Source organism: Notamacropus eugenii, chromosome 1 (genome assembly GCF_028372415.1).
Source record: "Notamacropus eugenii isolate mMacEug1 chromosome 1, mMacEug1.pri_v2, whole genome shotgun sequence".
Classification (NCBI taxonomy): domain Eukaryota; kingdom Metazoa; phylum Chordata; class Mammalia; order Diprotodontia; family Macropodidae; genus Notamacropus; species Notamacropus eugenii.
In genome coordinates this window covers 463,135,542-463,155,391 of record NC_092872.1, presented here as the reverse complement: position 1 = coordinate 463,155,391, position 19,850 = coordinate 463,135,542, and the positions used below count along the sequence as shown (strand labels likewise).

The window sequence follows — 19,850 nt, the reverse complement described above, 5'->3', positions numbered from 1 at the left end:
ACCATCTAGCTACCCCAAAAAAGTAGTGGTACAATAATACTAATAGATTAATGCAACGAACCATCTGCAAGTTATTTTCATGCTGCATATCTAGATTGTCCACCAACATTTTATGTATCTTCCTAGAATCTTAATAGGAAGGTACCCAGAACCTTTAAGTAAGACTGAGGGTTGAAGGGAAAAGAAACCCTATAAACCTGTTAGATTGTCTCCTTACACTGAATGCAATCTCCTTGAAGGCAGGGATCTTTTTTCCCCTGTTTTTGTGTCTCCAGGCCCTCGTACCTAAACAGGTTTTTAATGAATGCCTGTAGATTGTGATAGATTACAAGGACTTTACTAAATTTGTTCTTTCGCCTCTCTGGCTTTAGTTTTGCCTACGGGGTCAAACAGAACAATCTTAATTTCTCTTTCGTTTGATTACTTTTTCAAATACTTGAAGGTGCAATTAAATTGCATCCCCGTGTTTTCTTTTCCGAGTTTGAGGGATTGAGACTGGATCAGTGATTTCATAGGTATAGAGAATTTTGGGATTAGGAAATTCCCCAAATTGATAATGGGCCCTCTTTACTGTATAGCTTTCGAGTTGTCAAAGGCACTAAAAGGCTGTGACTTATCCTGGGTCACATAGGAGGTGCTTTAAATCAATGAGATGAGAGAGACAGAGAGAGAGTGCCCATGTGCGTTCTCCCCGTCAACACCGAACGCTTCCCGTGCACCAGAAGCCATGCGCTATGTGCCAGGTGTGCCCACATGAACACACAATAGGCATGCAGCACTGAACAGCAGACCGCAGCTCCGCAGTTCGGGTCCCACAGTGTCAGTTTCCACAGTGTCAGTTTCCACGGCCCTCCCACAAAAAGCCCGATGACAGATCTGCGATGCTCCGCACCAGACGATGGTGCGGAAGCTCTTCCAGAGGTACAAGCCTTCAACCTACTGGAAAAAGTCCCCGGAGGGGCGGAAGGGGAAGCCTGGCAAATACTTTGTTAAGTGAAAAGGGACAACAGATCGGAGGATTCGGAGAAGAGCGTCCAACCCTCCTGGCCCCCTCGAAAATAAACCTTAGGGCCCTGCTTCGCTGGAGCTGAACGAAGGCCGGGGAAGCTGGGCGGAGGTGGGGTGGGGTGGGGTGGGGGACCGGAGTCACATTTGGGTGTGGTTTCCCTTCAGCTTTAATAGGCGCTGTTTTGGGTGTTTGTTTTTTTAGGTGAGCAAGAATGGGGAGGGGTTATTGAGCTTAGTGAACAAAAGCTAGTAGAGGGAGCGGAGGGGGAGGGGCTCCTTGGGAGGACTGGGGAGTGGGAGAGGAGGGTCGAGGAGTGGCCCCCAAAACAAAGCCCCTCCGCCGCGCATGAACGCCTCAGCGGTGCGTGGGCCGGGAGCCCCAGGGTGGGGTGATGGGCGGATGCCTCTGACAGGCCCTGGGTGGGGGAGGGGGCGGAAGCTCTCGCTTCTCCTTAGATGGGGGACGGTTGGGTCGAAGCTGGGAAGGCTGCGCAGTCTACGTGAGTCTGAGCGGGGAGCAACGGTCACCGAGGCAGCAGAGACACCAACCGCCACCTGTGGTGACCCCAAGCTCGGGCCGCCCAGACTAAGCTAGGGCTTTCCGCGCCTGCGCACTCTTCTCCGCCCACCCCCTCGCGCGCTCTTCAGCTGCCTCTTCTCGGGGCCCCGCCTTCCTCTCCAGGGCAGCCGCCTCCGCCGCAGTGTGTGGTATTTAGCGGGAACGCGCGGCAGGCTCGAGCACGAGCGGCGGCGGGGGCAGCAAAGGGAGCCGCGGCGGCGGCGGCGGTTCAGGGCGCGCTCTCGAGAGGCGGCAGCGGCAGCAGCAGCGTGTCCCGTCGGGCGGCGCCGCGGCCTCTGTGTGAGGGGGAGGCGGAGGTGGCGGCGGCGGTGGCGGGGGCTGGAGGCAGCGGCGGTGAGGTGGAGGAGGAGGAGGAAGAAACGGAGGAAGCTGCGCGTTTGAGACGGAGCGAGAAACGGGGCCTCGGTCGCGCTCTCCGCCCACCGGTAAGTGCGGCCCAGCCTGAGGGAGGAGCCGGGGGAGCCAGGGCGGGGGGTGCTCGGTGCGGGGGGAGGTGGCGCCGTGCGGGGCTCGAGGTCCGGCTAATGGCGGCGGCCGGCTCCTCTGAGGAGAAACCGCCGCCTCGCCGCGGAGGGAGGGCAGGCCCTACCCGGCGAAACACTGCACAGCCGCCCCCGCGGGCAGTCCGCCGCCCCTGGCCCGCCTTTGTCTCTGGCCTTGGAGGGGGAGCTAGCCTGGGCCTCGCGGCCCAGTCGAGGCCGGCCCCGCCCCGCCCCCGGGGTCGGGTTTCCCCCGCCGCTGTGGGCCTTTCGTCGGCGCCTGGCACCCGAGCGGGCCTGGGATGGGAGTTTGGGAGGGGGCCTGGCTCCGAGAGCCCCGGCGACCCCGGACGAAGTGGGGCCGAGAAAGACTTTGCCTCGGCCCGGGAGCCCGGGGAGGCGGGCCTCGGCGGAGGGGGAGGTGCCGGCCGGCCTCTGCTCGGCTCCCTCGTGCGGGGCTTTGTTGTGATGGGGCCGGTGTTTGCGGCCAACATGGCGGAGGTCAGCTGAGGCTTGTGCCGTGAGCCGCCGAGCCGTCCCTTCCCTCTCCCCACCTGGCTCTCTCCGACGCACCCCCCACCTCCTCGTTCTGGGCTCGTGGTCGTCATCCTTCTCCCTTCTTCCAGAGTCCCAAACATCCGCCCTTGTAATGCGGGACGTTCGTTCCTTTTCCCCCTCAAGCCCGAGCCTCGTATTGTGCAGTGCAGAGAATTCCGTGTCTTCATTCCAGAAGAGATCCTATGAATGAATGGGTGGGTGAAAGAGAAAAATATGGCCTTTTAAAGGCCAAGATAACCATGTTTTCTAAAATCTTCTCTTGGCTAGAAGTTTGGGAGACTTGGCGGGAGGCATAATTATTTTATTTATCTGGGGCTATAATCCGAACGTCTTAATATTTCAATTGTTAACATGTGCTTCTTTAGAGCCACCTGGACGTTTTAGTTTTCCTATCCCTAACCCTCACCCTCCGTGACATATTGCAAGGATATCTAACGTTGATTAGACTTACTTTAAAAGTAATTTTGCCTTTTGAAAGTTGAATTCTTTCTCTGATGTATGAAAACAGTCTGACACATGCTGTATTAATGAACAAGGATTGTCTCTGGCTTATATCTTCTTAGTTGAACAAACTTTTTCTTTCCTTGGTAGGCAACTGCAGGTGTATGTGTTCACTGCTTAATGCATTGTAAGTGCATAGGTAGAATCTGTAAATCGACATTTTAGAAGATTTCGTTGGGTACCTTATTAGGGAAGTGAGGTAACCCTTGGTTGGAGAACCTAGGATGCTGTTATGGGGGGAGAGGATGATGTTGCTACTTGACAATTGATTACATTGTGATATTTTAAATTATTTAAATAGACTTCGAGCTATTAAATATTGTAGTCCATTTTCCTAAAACTGAGGATTACTTTATTTTGCAACTTTTAGCCCAACTCATAAACAAAGTAGGGCAGCTTCCATTTAGTGAAATGACATGTAGTGCTAACCTGCTTATTCAAGAAGGCACAGAATATTATAATGTAGTATTGTGAAAATGTGGTAGCCTTGTTTTTGTAATAAAAGGAAGGAAGTAGGCTTAAGGTTTAGTAAAAGAATTTTGGTTAGATGTTAGAAAAAATTGTGATCCTAGGAGTTACAGGATGGAAAAAGGCATTACTGCAGCTTGCTGTAGAATTTCAGTTTTCTGAGAATTTGAAAAATGGAGTAGACTATGATGTGGAATTAGGCAGAACCAGGTGTTTGGCAAATTAAAGATAGATTTCATTGGGAAAGGTGTGTTTTTATGTTTATGATTTGTGAAGTTGCTTTCAAGAATTCATTTCAGCAAACATTTTTAAGACTACTATGTGCAGAGCATTGGAAAGATACAAAGTTTAAAAATAAGGTGCCTTTTCTAGTGTAGCTAACAGGCTGAAGGATGCTATCAAATACAGCTATAATAGCTAGTATTTATATAGTGCCTTAAGGTTTGCAAAGTGTTTTACAAAAGATGAGCAGTAGGTGTTATTATGTAATAATATAATATGTATTATAGGGAGGGGTAAGTGCAATAGGAAAACAACACTAGTTTAAAGAACATGGTGAATGTTATATATTCGATATATATATTTGATATGTAGGATATATGTGTGTATATAAGTACATATATGTAATTTCTTTGGTGTGGATCTGCAATTTTATTTTTGTAGTGAGCTGTTGATAAGTTCAAGTTTTCAACTTCTGCAATTTATAATTTGAGAGAGTTGCCTAGGGACTTGACAAGTTAAGTAACTTGCTGGGGGAAAAACACAACCAGTATACCGGAGGATGGACCTTAACCCAAGTGGTCCTGGTTCCAAGGGCAAGGGTAGACTGGCTTTCTTTTACCTCTGTCATCCTCCCTAACTTTTACAGGAAGCCTTTTCTTCTCACTTTTAATCCTAGTGCCCTCCTGTTGTGATTTATTTGAAATTTAGCTTGTTTATAGCGTTATTGTTATACATGGTTATTCACATGTTGTCTCTCCCATTAGGCTGTAAGCCCCTTGAGAGCAGGGATTGCCTTTCTTTCTGTTTCCCCAGCAGGCTTAGCACAGTGGCTAGCATATAGTAGGAACTTAATAAATGTTTATTGATTGATATTGGAGTAATAACTATTCTGGAAAGGAAGGAACCAGGCATTTATTATGTGGCTATTATGTGCCAGGAACTGTGCTAAAGACTATACGCATTTCATTTGAACCTCACAAAAACTCTGGGGGGTACTGTTATCCTCATTTTACATTTAGGAAACTAAGGCAGACAGGTCAGTCAGGTATAGACAGGTTTGCACAGCTAGTGAGTCTGAATCTGATTTGAACAGAATCTTCTGGATTCTGTCTACCATGCCATCTAGCTGCCAATGTAATAAAGTGATTATATTTTGATAGAGAAACAAGCATTTCATTTTATTTTTATCTATTCACTAGATCACTTTCCAGAAGCATTTATAAATCTAGTGCAAAAGCAATATTAGTTAATAAATAAATGCAAACAAGTTCTTAGGTTAGAAGCCGCTCAAGTTATCAAGGAGTGTGTGCTAAAGTTTACTGTGCCTATAGTAGCATTGATTGTGTATTAAGAATGAGATTAGAGAGCCTCAGAGTTGGAAGGGACATCATAGATAGCTAATCTAACCTGTCCCTGAACGGAGTGCATCTACAACATCCATGACTGACTAGTCATCTATCTTTGCTTAAACACTTTAATGAAAGAGCATCTATTTTTTTTGTTTTTTGTTTTGTTTTTGTTTTAAGAATCAGTGTTGCAAATGGTATTGTGATAACAAAAGGTGTGCCCATTCTCGGGCAGTGAGTAAGTTAATAGCTATACATGTATTATCATTCGAGGATGGTGGTATGATTGATATTTTGAAGCAGTTTTTTGAATTTTTGGTTGAATGTTTTTCCCAAGGTTTGAATTAGTCTGCATTATACAGAGACAATATCTATTATAAAAATCAATGTTTTGTTTCATTGTTATTAAGCTTATTCATTTTTCACATCATCCACTATTGCGGCATGTATAATGGTTTGTGTCCATCATTTAATCAAATGCAGTTCATATTTTTATGGATTTAGTGTGAAAGATAAATTACAGTCTTCATTACAAAGGGATTCCTTGACATAATTCCTTGGATTCCTTAAAGCCATTTAAAATAGGATTTAGTGTTATACAACTTCTCAGGAAGACTTTGGGAAGAGGAACAAAATATTTCCTGCCCTAAATGAGCTTACATTCCAAAACAAAGTAAATTAGATTATTTTGTAGTCAAAAGTGTAGCATGTACAAATAATTTTGGCAGTGGAAGTTGTTACTTAATGTTCTTATTAGAAAATCTTTTTATCTTTAGCATTCTTGGAATAAGATGAGACAATGCATAAATATATGTTATTACTGCTTATTTCTTCCTAGCTGGGAATTATGCATTCTGTAATGTAGGCTGAAGTTTAGTTATATCAAGATGTGGTTTCCCCCTTCTCTTTCAGGAACTTTGACAAATTGGAATGGAGGGTAGGACAGGCAGTGTGTGAAAGTAAGATGTAGCATCTTAATTTATGGGATTTTTCCTAATTAAAAAGGTTATAATATAATTTCCTTAAGGTAATATAAAAGGTTAAGCTTACCAGATTTAAGTACTGACAGGAAATATATGATTGAATGTATTTTAAAATACAGGATCTCTTTTTTTTGGCCAATTGAGATAATGGTGGAGGAGAGGAAAGACTTGAAAAGAAGTTTAACCTAGTAAGTGTGGAACCATGGACAAGTCATTTAAGTTCTCTGAGTTTGTTTTCTTATCTGTAAAATAAGGGAGTAGATTTAGATGGTCTCTAAGTTCCCTTATAGGTTTAAATAAATGAACCTCTGGTCTTAAGTAAAATGTTAGGGAGAAGCTCTCTGGTGAGCGATTCTCAAATCTTATCAAACCACTTTTTGTTTTTCCAATGAGATATTTCACATTATCTTCCATTTTTCCAATCTTCTCGCTATGTTCTGTGATATCTGTCTTTCTCACAAAGTCCTTAGGGTCCATCTGTGCCATTCTAGTTTTGAAAGAACTATTTTCTTCAGTGAGCTTTTGAATCTCCTTTTCCATTTGGCTAATTCTGCTTTTGAAAGCATTCTTCTCCTCATTGGCTTTTTGAACCTCTTTTGCCAATTTGAGTTAGGCTAGTTTTCAAGGTGTTAATTTCTTCAACATTTTTTTGGTTCTCCTTTAGCAGGGAGCTGATCTGCTTTTCATGTTTTTCTTTCATCTCTCTCATTTCTCTTCCCAGTTTTTCCTCCACCTCTCTAACTTGATTTTCAAAGTTCTTTTTGAGCTCTTCCATGGCCTGAGCCCATTGGGTGGGCTGGGACACAGAATCCTTGATTTCTGTGTCTTTGCCTGATGGTAAGCATTGTTCTTCCTCATCAGAAAGGAAGGGAGGAAATGTCTGTTCTCCAAGAAAGTAGCCATCAATAGTTTTATTTCTTTTCCCTTTTCTGGGCATTCTCCCCAGCCAGTGGCTTGACCTCTGAATATTCTCCTCACACCCACCTGCCTCCTGGTCCTCCCAGCCAGTGTTTGGGGTCTGAGATTCAAATGCTGCTTCCCGCCTTAGGGCTTTTGGCGGGGGCAGGGCTGCTATTCAGTGTGAGAATTAAGTTCAGATGGTCAGGTCGGGGCAGGGCCGCCTCTCAGGCCCAGTTCCCTCAGGGGGTTTATGCACAGACCTTCCACAATGGATCCAGGCTCCCGCCCACTTGGGGAGCCCCTGTCTGCAGCCGCCTCTCAACTTCTATCTCCCGGGGGGGGGGGGGGGGGCACCCCAACCCCACTCCCCTCTCGACCCGCCAAAGAGACTCTCTCACTGACGCTCGTCACCTGTGGGTGGGGGGGCTTGTGCAGCCGCTGGAGATCCCGTCCCTGAAGCCTGCTCGAATCTGTACCTCTTGAAGCCGTGGCCACCGCAGGTCTGAGCTGGGCTCCGCGTCTGCAGCACGACGGACCTTTTGCGAGAGGTTTGCAGGTCCCTCTGTGGGTGGAGGGACCCGCATGGCTGCTGGAGATCCCGTCCCCGAAGCCCGCTCGGATCATTTCCTCTCGGTGCCGTGGCCGCTGCAGGGCTGCACTCAGCTCCCAGTCCCGGCGCCCAGTCCGCAGCGGGAAGGACCCCCCGCGAGAGGTTTGCAGGTCTCTCCGGAACAGAAATCTCCCTCGCTCCAATATTCCGTGGCCTCTGGGTGCAGAATTCACCGTGAGTTACTCCCCTGTAGCCGATCTGCGGGTTGTGGGTTCGGAGCTATGTGTATGTGCGTCTTTCTACTACCTCAAACCACTTTTTGACTAAAATTTGATTCTTTTTTTAAAATAAGTTTCATAGTAATATTACCTCTCAATTTGTCCTTTGAAACATGAATATTCATAACTCCTTAACTACTTTATAAATTTTCAGAAATTGTAACCTGAATGGGATAATCAAGAAAGTCCATTGGGGTGAAATTATTCTTGTGACTAGTTACAGTGATTAGAACAGTATTAATTTCTGGGGCAGGGCCCAAGTGCTGGTGTATTATGTAATATTAACATACATTTTTTAAAAAATGCCCATTTTACACCATCATTTATATCCCTAATATCCCTTTTCCATTAGCTGTCTTCATAACTGAGGGGGAAAAAAACCAAAATTGACTAATCTGGCAATGGTGTATGCCACATTCCTTATTTATAATCCTCCAATTTCTAGGGAGAGGAGGAAGATGTTTTATCTTATGAGAATTAAGACTGTTAACAGTTAATCTGAATTCAGTTGCCTTTTTAGTGCTTCCATTTACATATGTTGGTCAAATATTTATTAAGCACATTACTAAATGCCAGGCCCTGTACTAATCTCCAGAAAGATAAAAGAAAGGCAAAAAGTAGTCTTTGCTCTTGAGCTCACCATCTAATGGGGGAGACAACTATGTACAAGTCTCACACACACACACATACACACACACGCGCGCATCCTCTAGGTAAAGTGGAGGTGCTGGCCACTCTGCTGTGCAATTCCTCACACTCCCATCTCCTAACCTCAAGTATTTTCACCCACTGTCCCAAGCTCTTATTTCCTGTCTTCAAATTCCTACAAAAATCTTACCTAAAAGAAGCCTTTCCTAGTCCCCTTAATGCCTCTCTTTAAGATTGCATCTCAAATTTGTTCTGTATCCCTGCTGCTTAGCATAGTATTTCTTTTTTTAATGTAATTTTTTTTCAGATTACATGTAAAGAGAAATTTAAATATTCATTAAAATTTTTCATCATGAGTTCTTTGGAATTATCTTGTATCATATTTCTGAGAATAGCTAAGTTATTCATAGATGATCATCGCACAATGTTACTGATACTATATGCAATGTTCTGATTCTGCTCGTTTCATTTTGCATCAATTCATGTTAAGTCTTAGCAGATTTTTCTGAGATCATCCTACTCAGTCTTTTTTACAACACAATAGTATTCCATTACATTCATGTACTACAACTTGTTCAGCCAGTCTCTAATTGTTGGGCATCCATTTAATTTCCAGTTTTGCCACCACAAAAAGAGCTGCTGTAAATATTTTTTTGTATAAGTATGTCCTTTTCCATTTTTTTTTAATCTCTTTGGGATACAGACCTATTAGTGATATTGTTGGAGTAAAGGCTCAGTTTGGTTGCCCTTTGAGTATAGTTCCAAACTGTTTTCCAGAATGGTAGGATGAGTTCACAACTCTACTAATAATGCATTAGTGTCCCAATTTTCCCACATCCCCTCCCAACATTTATCATTATCCTTTTCTGTTATATTAGCTAATCTAATAGGTATAGGTGGTACCTCAGAGTTGTTTTAATTTGTATTTCTCTAATCAATAGTGATTGAGAGCATTTTTTCATAATGACTACAGATAGCTTTGATTTCTTCTGAAAACTTCCTATTCATATCTTTTCATCGCTTATCAATTGGGCAATGACTTGTATTCTTAAAAATTTCACTTCTTTATATTTTTGAGAAATGATACCTTTATCAGAGAAACTTGCTTTAAAAGTTGTTTCCCAGTTTTCTGCTTTTTCCTTCTAATCTTGGTTGCATTGGTTTTGTTTATGCAAAACTTTTAAATTTAACATAATTAAAATTACCATTTTATATCTCATAATGGTGTCTTTCTCTTGTTTGGTCATCCTTCTCCATAGATCTCATGGGTAAACCATTCTTTGCTCTCCTGATTTGCTATGTATCACCCTTTATGTCTAAATTATTTTTCCTTATTTTGACCCATTTTGACCTTATCTTGGTATACATTGTAAGATGTTGATCCATACCTAGTTTTTCCCATACTGTTTTCCAGTTTTCCTAGCAGTTTTTATCAGATAGTGAGTTCTTGTACCAGAAACTGGGGTCATAGTATTTCTTAAGCTGGAAGGGGCACCAATTGTTTTCTGTACAGCCTGTGAGCTAAGAATGGTTTTTATCTTCTTAAGTCAAAGTTGTATTGTATTTTAAAATACACAAAAGCTGGCCTCTGACCAGATTTGGACCCTAAGGTGTGCTGATCCCAGCTTTTTGATTTTGTGATCCCTAAGTCAAAGTGTAGCTACACCAATAACCTTATAAAAGCTTCATTGAGCAGAACATCATGGTCTTGATCAGGATATTTTAGTATTTTCTTGGTTTTTTTTTTTTTTTTGGTTGAGGGAAAGCAAGGCAGTTGAGGTCAAGTGACTTGCCCAAGGTCACATAGCTAGTAAGTGTGTCAAGTGTCTGAGGTTAGATTTGAACTCTGGTCCTCCGATTCCAGGGCCTGTACTCACTGCGCCACCTAGCTGCCCCTGATATTTTCTTTAAAAAGAAAAGTTTCAACCTACTTTGCAAACTTGTTTGGGTACTTTTATAGTAATTTTTACTGTAATTTATTCAAGCAGCTTTTATTAAACTGAGCTCTTTGCTAGGTACTGGGAATACAAAGACAAAACTCAACAAAACAGTCCCTTAAAAGGTGTTTATATTGATGTTCCATCCGTTCAAGGATAATAAGATAATAAAACAAGCTGTTTTAATGTCACTTTGCAGTCAATTAAAAATATTAGTAAAAATTTCAGTGTATTATTTTATTACTTAGCCTAAAAACAAATGATCTGGAACTTTTTTTTGTTTATATATAAGAATTCAAGATGTCCATGTTATTTCCTTGCCCTTACCAAACTTATAACGTCATAGAATTTGTTTACTTTTGATTTTCAAATTGTATTCTTTTTGGGGAAAAAATGTTTAATTCAGTTCTAGTAATTAATCACATAATGTATCAAATTAGAGTGGTTTTATATTCAGCATCATGGCGTTTACTAGAATTTTGGCTTGGTTGAGGTAACCCCAGGTGTGTATAAATACTGGTAAATTTGTGCTTGTGGATTACATAATGTAAGAGTTGTTGAAGATATGGGTTGTATATTGTATGAAGGTATGATTTTGGAGGTCATTCTGGTAGGCTCAGAAGATAAACGTGCTTACCTCACCATTTTGTTTTTATATTTGAGATACAGTGTATGATTACAATGATTTTGAATTCCTTTTCTCTAAGGAGATTGGGATTGCTGAATGTATGCAGTCATAGAACATGCAGACCTGCCTCAGATTCTAGGCAAGTCACTTAATGTCTGTGCTACAATTGCCTCATATGCAAAATACAGATAATATTTGCATTACCTGCTTCACTGGGTTGCTTAAAGTATATTGTAAGCATTCATAAACAAGAATTATTAGTAGAAGCTGGATTTGTGGGGGAAAAAAACAGTTGTCTGGCACAGGGCTGTCTGAAATATTTTTATTATCTATATCCAAGGTTTTCTCCTTAGTGCAGGGATTATTACCCTTTTTTAGTGTCATGGACCTCTTTATAAGACTGCTGAAACCTGTGAGCCACTTATCAGAATATTTTGAACAAAGTACAAAGAATTACCAGGATTATATTTATTCCATGCCTGGAATTCTCTTCCTCCTCCTTCTTGCTTCTGCTTCCTGTGTTTTTTTCAAGTTTCAACTAAAATCCTGTCTTCTGCAAGAAGTTTTTCTGGGTTCCCCCTTAATGCCAGTTACGTGTCTTCCTATTGTGATTATCTCATTTATATTTGTTCTCTGTCCCTTTCTCATACATAGCTGTTGCATGTCTTCTCCCCCATTAGGTTGTTCTGTCCTTGAGGGCAAGAACTGTTGTTCCTTTCTTTGTATCTCCAGCATTTTGCACAAGTGCCCTGGACATAGTGGGCATTTAATAAATTTGTGTTGACTTGGCTGTTGAAATTCAGTTATCAAAATACCCTAGCTTAGAGGAAAATTCAGATGGCAGAATTTTCCTGGTTTACTGAAAATCCCTCTGTCCCCAGAGGATCAAGTAAGATGTAAAGTGCTTAGCACATAGTAGGACCCGTAATGAATGCTTATTTCCTCATCTTGGTAATATTTAAGAAACAAAAAGGAAGATAAACTATAATTACAAATGTCTATATTACGGTTTTTACCAGTTATAAAAATATTGATGTTTGGAATTATACCCTTGAGAATGATGTGCACTTGAAAGTCAGGGTCAGGTGGTGGTTTTGCCATGGAAGATGAAAATGAAAGCAATCCTATTTGGCTGTTAGAAAATGGTTAAGGAAACAGCTTCAATAAAGAAGTGACTTTGGTGGTGAAAGCCATACTTTAGATGTTTTGAGGAGTGAATGAGTGGTGAGGAAATGGGAGATTGTAGTCACTAAACATTATTAAGCATCTACTATGTGCCAGGCACTGCTAAGTGCAGGGGATATACAAAGACAAAGATAACATTCAGGTTTTTCAGTGAAAAACAACAAAAAGTTGTAGGACTGAAAGGGCCTTCAGAAAAGCCATGAAAGTCTAATCCCTTCATTTTACTGATGAGAAAACTGTCCAGGGAGATTGTGACTTGCCCAAGGTTAGTCAGGTAGTAAGCATCTGAGGTGACATAGTTTAAAATGATTTATTTGTGCCTATTCATTTAGGTGTACTTCTAAGAGAGGAGACTGGTAGAAGTTTGCCAATATTAAAGAAGCAACTATAGGAATTAAATTTAGGGAAAGAGTACTGCTGTTAAAGTCAATAAGGAAGACAATTTAATGGAACCATTCAACCTTTTCTCACTTGGTTCCAGGATAAAACTTGAGGTGTAATTCTAGATAGATGAACATTCTTCAGTCCACAGTGGCCTTGGGGGCCTCTGGGGTTGCAGTGGAAAGTTCAGGGCCAGACTGAGGAAGGCTTGGATGCTCAATTAAATTCAATATTTCCAGGTTCACATTTGGGATTTGCCTGGGAATTATCCTATACTGGAGTTTATCTCCCAGAGATCTCTGATTATGACAGATTAGTGTTAATTTCTGGCTTTTTTTAGTCCTGTATCAAAGATATTCCAGCTTTGCTAGTTGCTAGCTATGTGACCTTTAGAAGTTACTTAGCTTCTCTGGGCCTCATTTTCTTCATTTTGTAGATAAGGGGATTTAACTAGATCCTTTCAGTTTTAAATCCTAGACTATAACATTGTAACTATGAGTCAGCCCTGACCTATTTTATAGGGTAGATGAGAGAGTAATTAAGTATGTGAGCCCAGGAATTCTACATCCTGTTTTGTGAACTCTTTACAGGGAGCAGAGTTGTTCTTCCCCCAATCCTGCATCCCCATGTAAGAGGAAAGAAATGAATAAGTAATTCTTATGATTTTTAAAATAGGGTTTTGAAAAATTTCATGGCCCAACTTTATGTTAAGCTTTGAAAATGACATGCTGAAAATTTTGATAAAGTAGGTGATGACAATACAGACCATCCAATGAGCAATAAGAAAAAAAGCTCAATTACATGATGTCTCTCTTTGCTATTTTTTCTTCTGCCTCTGCCAACACTTTTGAGGGTCAAAAAGAAGCCTCTGTTCAACAAAACTTATTAGAAGACTGATGCTATAAAAATTAGGACCTGTAAGTTAGAGATTTTATGAATTCTAATTTTTTGGATCCCTTTTAATGTTAGTATTTTTTATTATAAGTGAAGGATAAAATGTGACGTCTTGTGGAAGGAACAAATAGTGAAACATCTCACTGAGCAAAAACTTTAAAAAAAAGTTTATGCAAAATGCTTTCTATTTTTAATGTGGCTGTAGATTATACAGAGATTCTTTTGTAGACTGTGAACATGCCTGAAAAAAGCTTAGTATGATTTTAAGCTATTTTCTTGTTATCACTTTAATGTTTCACATTTTAAAGATACTGATTTTATACCAGATTAGAGATGAATCATTTAGACTAATTAGACATCAGACTAATATTTTATTAGTCAAGGTTTTATCCAGTGTGTTGTGTAACACTTAAAATTCTTCACTGTTTTGTAATTTAATTTGAAAATGTCACTTAGGTACTTTTCAGAAGTTCACATTTAAGATAATTTCTTAAGTAATCTAGTCCTTCATTTGGAAATATACTGCTAAAACCTTGTGGTGTAGTAAGAGAAAATGCTGAATGTGCAGTTAGAATACCTAGGTTCCATTTCTGACTACAATTTTGAGTGACTTTCACAAGTCATTTAACCTTACCTGAGTCTCCAGGTAAAGCACTTTTTAACCCTAAAGCATTCTATTAAATGTCAGCTTTTGCAAATAAAATCCCCTTTCTAGGAAAAGAGGGTGAAGAATTGTCTGAAAGATTGAAGCAATGGATAAAATCAACTTTTAAAGTACCATATAACATTGTGATTTATTATTGTCATATATGAAGTCAGCAAGAATGTCTTTAAAGTGTGCATGTAAAATTATTTTTTTTCCACAGTGACTTACTGTATCCTTAGTCTTTATTTAGATAGAAACGAAATTTTTCAAAGTGACTTGGCCAAAAAATACTTTTGATTATAGATCTGTAAATACTTTTGGTCTTTGGGGGCATGGAATGTCCTCAGTATAAATGGGACCCAGGGAAATTTTGAGCAAATAAAAGAAATTCAGTCTATTTTAATTCTTAGTAATTTCTCCAAGCAGTAAGTGTTATTGACTACTGGGACTCAAGGAGATATTTCCCCCCAGTGCTTTGGGCTTACAGAGCTGAGAATAACAACTCTGATAAAGATTATTCTTGAGTCTGCAGTAATCATTTGGGTTAAAAGAAGGATTTAATGCTACATATTCCTCTTTTCTGTGGATATCAAGATCAGGTGTGCTTTTGTTATGCAGGCATATACTTTTCCAAACTTACAGCTTCTCTTTCTCTTTGAAGCTTTTTCCATAAATTCTTCTGTGTGAGAAAACTTTGATGAAAGAACAAGATGAAATGTTGTCCTTAAGGAGATAGTATAATAGGAGAATAAAATATGTACATAGAAAACTATAATACAGGTTTAAAGCATAAGTGACTGGGGGTGGGGCAAGAGTGAGAGAAGGGGTTCATGGAAGTAGTACAGCAGATGTAATTTTTAATGAGAAATCTCAAAAAAAGGCAGATGGTGGTATTTTAGCTATGGGGGCTACTGTTAAATATAGAAATAGGAAAGTTGGCATTGGGATCAGAAAATGGCAACTTGGGCCATTTTTCTACCTTAAATAGCTAGATTGATCATTTAACTTAACTATTAAACTGAAAGAATATATATTTCAACAAATTCATATTCTTTTTTTAAAATTTATTTATTTAACTTTTAACATTTATTTTCACAAAATTTTGAGTTCCAAATTTTCTCCCCATTTGTCCCCTCCCCCCACCCCAAATCACTGATCATTCTAATTGCCCCTATCACCAATCTGCCCTCTCTTCTATCATCCCTCTCTTCCCTTGTCCCCATCTTCTCTTTTGTCCTGTAGGGCCAGATAACTTTCTATACCCCATTACCTGTATTTCTTATTTCCTAGTAACAAGAGCAGTACTTGACAGTTGTTCCTATAACTTTGAGTTCCAACTTCTCTTCATCCCTCCCACCCCACCCATTCTCTTTGGGAAGGCAAGCAATTCAATATAGGCCATATCTGTGTAGTTTTGCAAATGACTTCCATAGTAGTCGTGTTGTGTAAGACTAACTATATTTCCCTCCATCCTATCCTGCCCCCCATTGCTTCTGTTCTCTCTTTTGATCCTGTCCCTCCCCAAGAGTGTTGACTTCAGATTGCTCCCTCCTCCCATTGCCCTCCCTTCCATCATCCTCCCCCCCCACCTTGCTTATCCCCTTCTCCCCCACTTTCCTGTATTGTAAGATAGGTTTTCATACCAGAATGAGTGTGTATTTTATTCCTTCCTTGAGTCAAGTGTGATGAGAGTAAACTTCATGTTTTTCTCCCATCTCCCCTCTTTTTCCCTGCACTAAAAGGTCTTTTGCCTGCCTTTTTTATAATTTGCCCCATTCCGTTTCTCCCTTTCTCCTCCCAATATATTTGTCTCTCACCGCTTAATTTCATTTTTTTAAAGATATGATCCCATCCTATTCCATTCACTCTGTGCTCTCTGTCTCTGTGTGTGCATGTAATCCCACCAACTACCCAGATACTGAAAAGTTTCAAGAGTTACAGATATTGTCTTTCCATGTAGGAATGTAAACAGTTCAACTTTAGTAAAGTCCCTTATGACTTCTCTTTGCTGTTTACCTTTTCATGCTTCTTTTCATTCTTGTGTTTGAAAGTCAGATTTTCTTTTCAGCTCTGGACTTTTCATCAAGAATGCTTGAAAGTCCTTGATTTCATTGAAAGACCATTTTTTCCCTCGAAGTATTATACTCAGTTTTGCTGGGTAGGTGATTCTTGGTTTTAGTCCTAGTTCCTTTGACTTCTGGAATATCATATGCCCCTCATTCCCTTAATGTAGAAGCTGCTAGATCTTGTGTTATCCTGATTGTATTTCCACAATACTTGAATTGTTTCTTTCTAGCTGCTTGCAGTATTTTCTTCTTGACCAGGGAACTCTGGAATTTGGCCACAATGTTCCTAGGAGTTTCTGTTTTTGGATCTCTTTCAGGTGGTGATTGGTGGATTTCTTGAATACTTATTTTGCCCTCTGGTTCTAGAATATCAGGGCAGTTTTCCTTGATAATTTCATGAAAGATGATGTCTAAGCTCTTTTTTTGATCATGGCTTTCAGGTAGTTCCATAATTTTTAAATTATCTCTCCTGGATCTGTTTTCCAGGTCAGTTGTTTTTCCAATGAGATATTTCACATGATCTTCCATTTTTTCATTCTTTTGGTTTTGTTTTGTGATTTCTTGGTTTCTCATAAAGTCATTAGCCTCCATCTGTTCCATTCTAATTTTGAAAGAACTATTTTCTTCAGTGAGCTTTTGAACCTCCTTTTCCATTTGGCTAATTCTGCTTTTGAAAGCATTCTTCTCCTCATTGGCTTTTGGAACCTCTTTTGCCAGTTGAGTTAGCCTATTTTTCAAGGTGTTATTTTCTTCAGCTTTTTTTTGGGTCTCCTTTAGCAAGGTGTTGACCTGCTTTTCATGTTTTTCTTGCATCTCTCTCATTTCTCTTCCCAGTTTTTCCTCCACCTCTCTAACTTGATTTTCAAAATCCTTTTTGAGCTCTTCCATGGCCTGAGCCCATGGAATATTTATTTTGGATGTGTGGGATACAGAAGCCTTGACTTCTGTGTCTTTCTCTGATGGTAAGCATTGTTCTTCCTCATCAGAAAGGAAGGGAGGAAATGCCTGTTCACCAAGAAAGTAACCTTCTATAGTCTTATTTTTTTTCCCTTTTCTAGGCATTTTCCCAGCCAGTGACTTGACTTCTGAGTGTCCTCTCCACCCCCACCTCGCCTCCAGATCTGCCCAGCCAGTGCTTGGGGTCTGAGATTCAAATGCTGCTTCCCAGCCTCAGGGCTTTGGGTAGGGGTGGGGCTTCTCTTCAGTGTGAGATTAAGTTTAGGTGCTCAGGTGGGGGCAGGGCTGCCTCATGGGGCTCAGTTCCCTCAGGGGGTTTATGTGGAGACCTTCCACAATGGATCCGAGCTCCCGCCTGCTTTGGGAGTCTGTCCGTGGCTGCCTCCCGAGGGTGCCTGAGTTATGGGGACACCCCACTCCCCTCTCGGCCAGCCAAAGAGACCCTCTCACTGACCTTAGGCACCTGTGGATGGAGGGACCTGCGCTGCGCAGGAGATTCCGTCCCTGAAGCCTGCTCGGATCTGCTCCTATCGGTGCCGTCAGGCCAAGGCAGGGCTGGGGTCTGCTCTGGGTCTGGACCTTTCGAGTCGGTTTTTCAGTGCAGGGTTTCATTTGATAGTGTAAGGACCCTAATGTAGCACATAAACTGTTCATGGAATATCACTGAACTTTGCCGTGTGATTAATGAGCCCATCTTTTTTGATTATACATTTTTTTGATGAGATCCTTCATTATAGTTTTTATTAGTTATGTTACATACAGCTTTCTCACAACCACCATGTGGTTCTCCAGGTCTGCTTCTCTGAGAGCAAACATTTTTAATTCCTTGGAGAATGTATTGTCCCAGGACTTGCAGTCATATGACACCACTAGTAAGAATATTGGTCTCAAAAAAGATAGGCCTTGGTTTCTGAGAGTACTTTGAGGTCATTATGGAGCTTTGTGATTCCCCAAAGACATTCAGCTGACTCTCATAGTTTAACTTTGGGGCCAACTTATTTATTGTCCATTTGTGGTGTGGTAAATGAGCTTAACATGTTCATCTAATTAACTGCATGCCATAATCTGGATAATAGATATTTTTTATCCTGTTGGTTTTTGTGTGGTGAGAACAAATTTGAGTGGTTACATATTTTGCCCAGGAGGCTCTGCAGTATTCCAAGGTTTGATACAACCATTATAATGTCATCCACACAAAGGAGCATCTGGAGGACTTTCCCCCCCCCCCCCCATAGAGAATCCCTTTTTGACTTGTACTCTTCACTGTGCTTTTCTGTGGCATTCGTCAACAGTTGTGGTGAAAATGCTGGAAGAACGTTGGATTTTGTTTCTGGGAGAAATAGGGTCGTTGAAAACTGTCACTTCCCAAATACATTGACACTACAGAGAACTTATTGACCCTGCTTTCAGTATTAACATCAAATGAAGCATAAAATGGGAACACATGCTCAATAGAGGTGTTTACAAGTGTAATGGAAGATACCTTACCGCCGTGAAGAATTCCCTGCAAATTGTGATGTCCTCCTAATCCAGATGAGGCAGCTTGGTGGCGTGGTGGGTAGAGTGCTGGATCAGGAAGACCTGGGTTCAAATCCAGCCTTAGACATTTTTGTATGTTTGTGACATTGAACAAGTTATTTGACCTCTATTTGCTTAGTTTTCTCAAGTGTAAAAAGGATATACTAGTACCTATCTCCCAGAGTTGTGAGGATAAAAATGAAATAATATTTGTAAAGTGCTTAGTACAGAGCCTGGCACGTAAATACTATATGATTACTAGTTATTGTCATTATATCTGCACCTGTTTGTGGATAACATTGTATTGATTACATATAGACCTAGAATACTCTGGAGCCTCTCAAATGAGATATAAAAGTCACTAGTTCAATTTAACTATCCCTGCAGGAAAATGGACATATTATGTGTTTATTTGAATGGATTTGGAGCACAAATATTGCTGATAGATGATGAACTAGACCTAGAATATATGTAAAATGCTATTTATAAGTAACAGTATGGAACATATTATAACTTCAAAGTATTATTTCTCTATACAACATGATACAATATTCCTAAAGGAAACAGGATTTAAGGCATATAACAAGCCAAATATAGATGTGACCTATTTGATTCTCTTGAACAAACTTAACAGTACGGCTCAACTGTTAAAAGAATATCACAGTATCTACTTCCTGACAAAAAAATGATTGATTCAAGATGTAGAATGAGACATACGATTTTTGGACATGGCCAGTGTCGAATTTTGTTTTTCTAGACTGCGCATATTTATTACAAGGTTTTCTTTTTCTTTTTTCTTCTTTTCAATTAAGTAGGAGATAACTGGGGACAGAATTTCTTGTCTCCCTCTTCCCCTCTCCTTCCCCTCCCTGGCAGTCTTTCTAACATTTAATTAATCTTACTGACTTACAGTCTAAGAAATTTACATTTTATCCCAGAAATAATAGGGAGTTATTCAACTTGTGTCTTAGGAAGAATATTTTTTGTCAGTTGTGTGAAGGTTGCATCAGAAAGAGAAGATTGGAGGCAAAGGATGCCTATTGGAATTTCTTTATTACATTTGAGAGATGAAGAGAGTCCTTGAGCACTAGGGTGGTTACAGTGTATATAGAAAGAA

General features: G+C 40.6%; 1 protein-coding gene across 4 annotated transcripts in view; it reads left to right on the top strand.

Annotated features, from left to right (window-relative positions):
* Window positions 1–790: 790 nt before the first annotated feature.
* Window positions 791–19,850, top strand: part of SIAH1 (siah E3 ubiquitin protein ligase 1) — a 56,386-nt gene continuing 37,326 nt past the window's right edge. The window contains exon 1 of one of the 4 annotated variants that reach the window (XM_072632152.1): window positions 791–921. In XM_072632152.1, the coding sequence (XP_072488253.1) occupies window positions 882–921 (40 nt within the window). In that variant the 5' untranslated portion in view covers window positions 791–881. Of the gene's footprint in view, window positions 922–1,902; window positions 2,014–2,385; window positions 2,820–19,850 lie in introns of those variants that run through there. The other 3 variants (XM_072632154.1, XM_072632151.1, XM_072632153.1) reach the window with 3 other exon arrangements.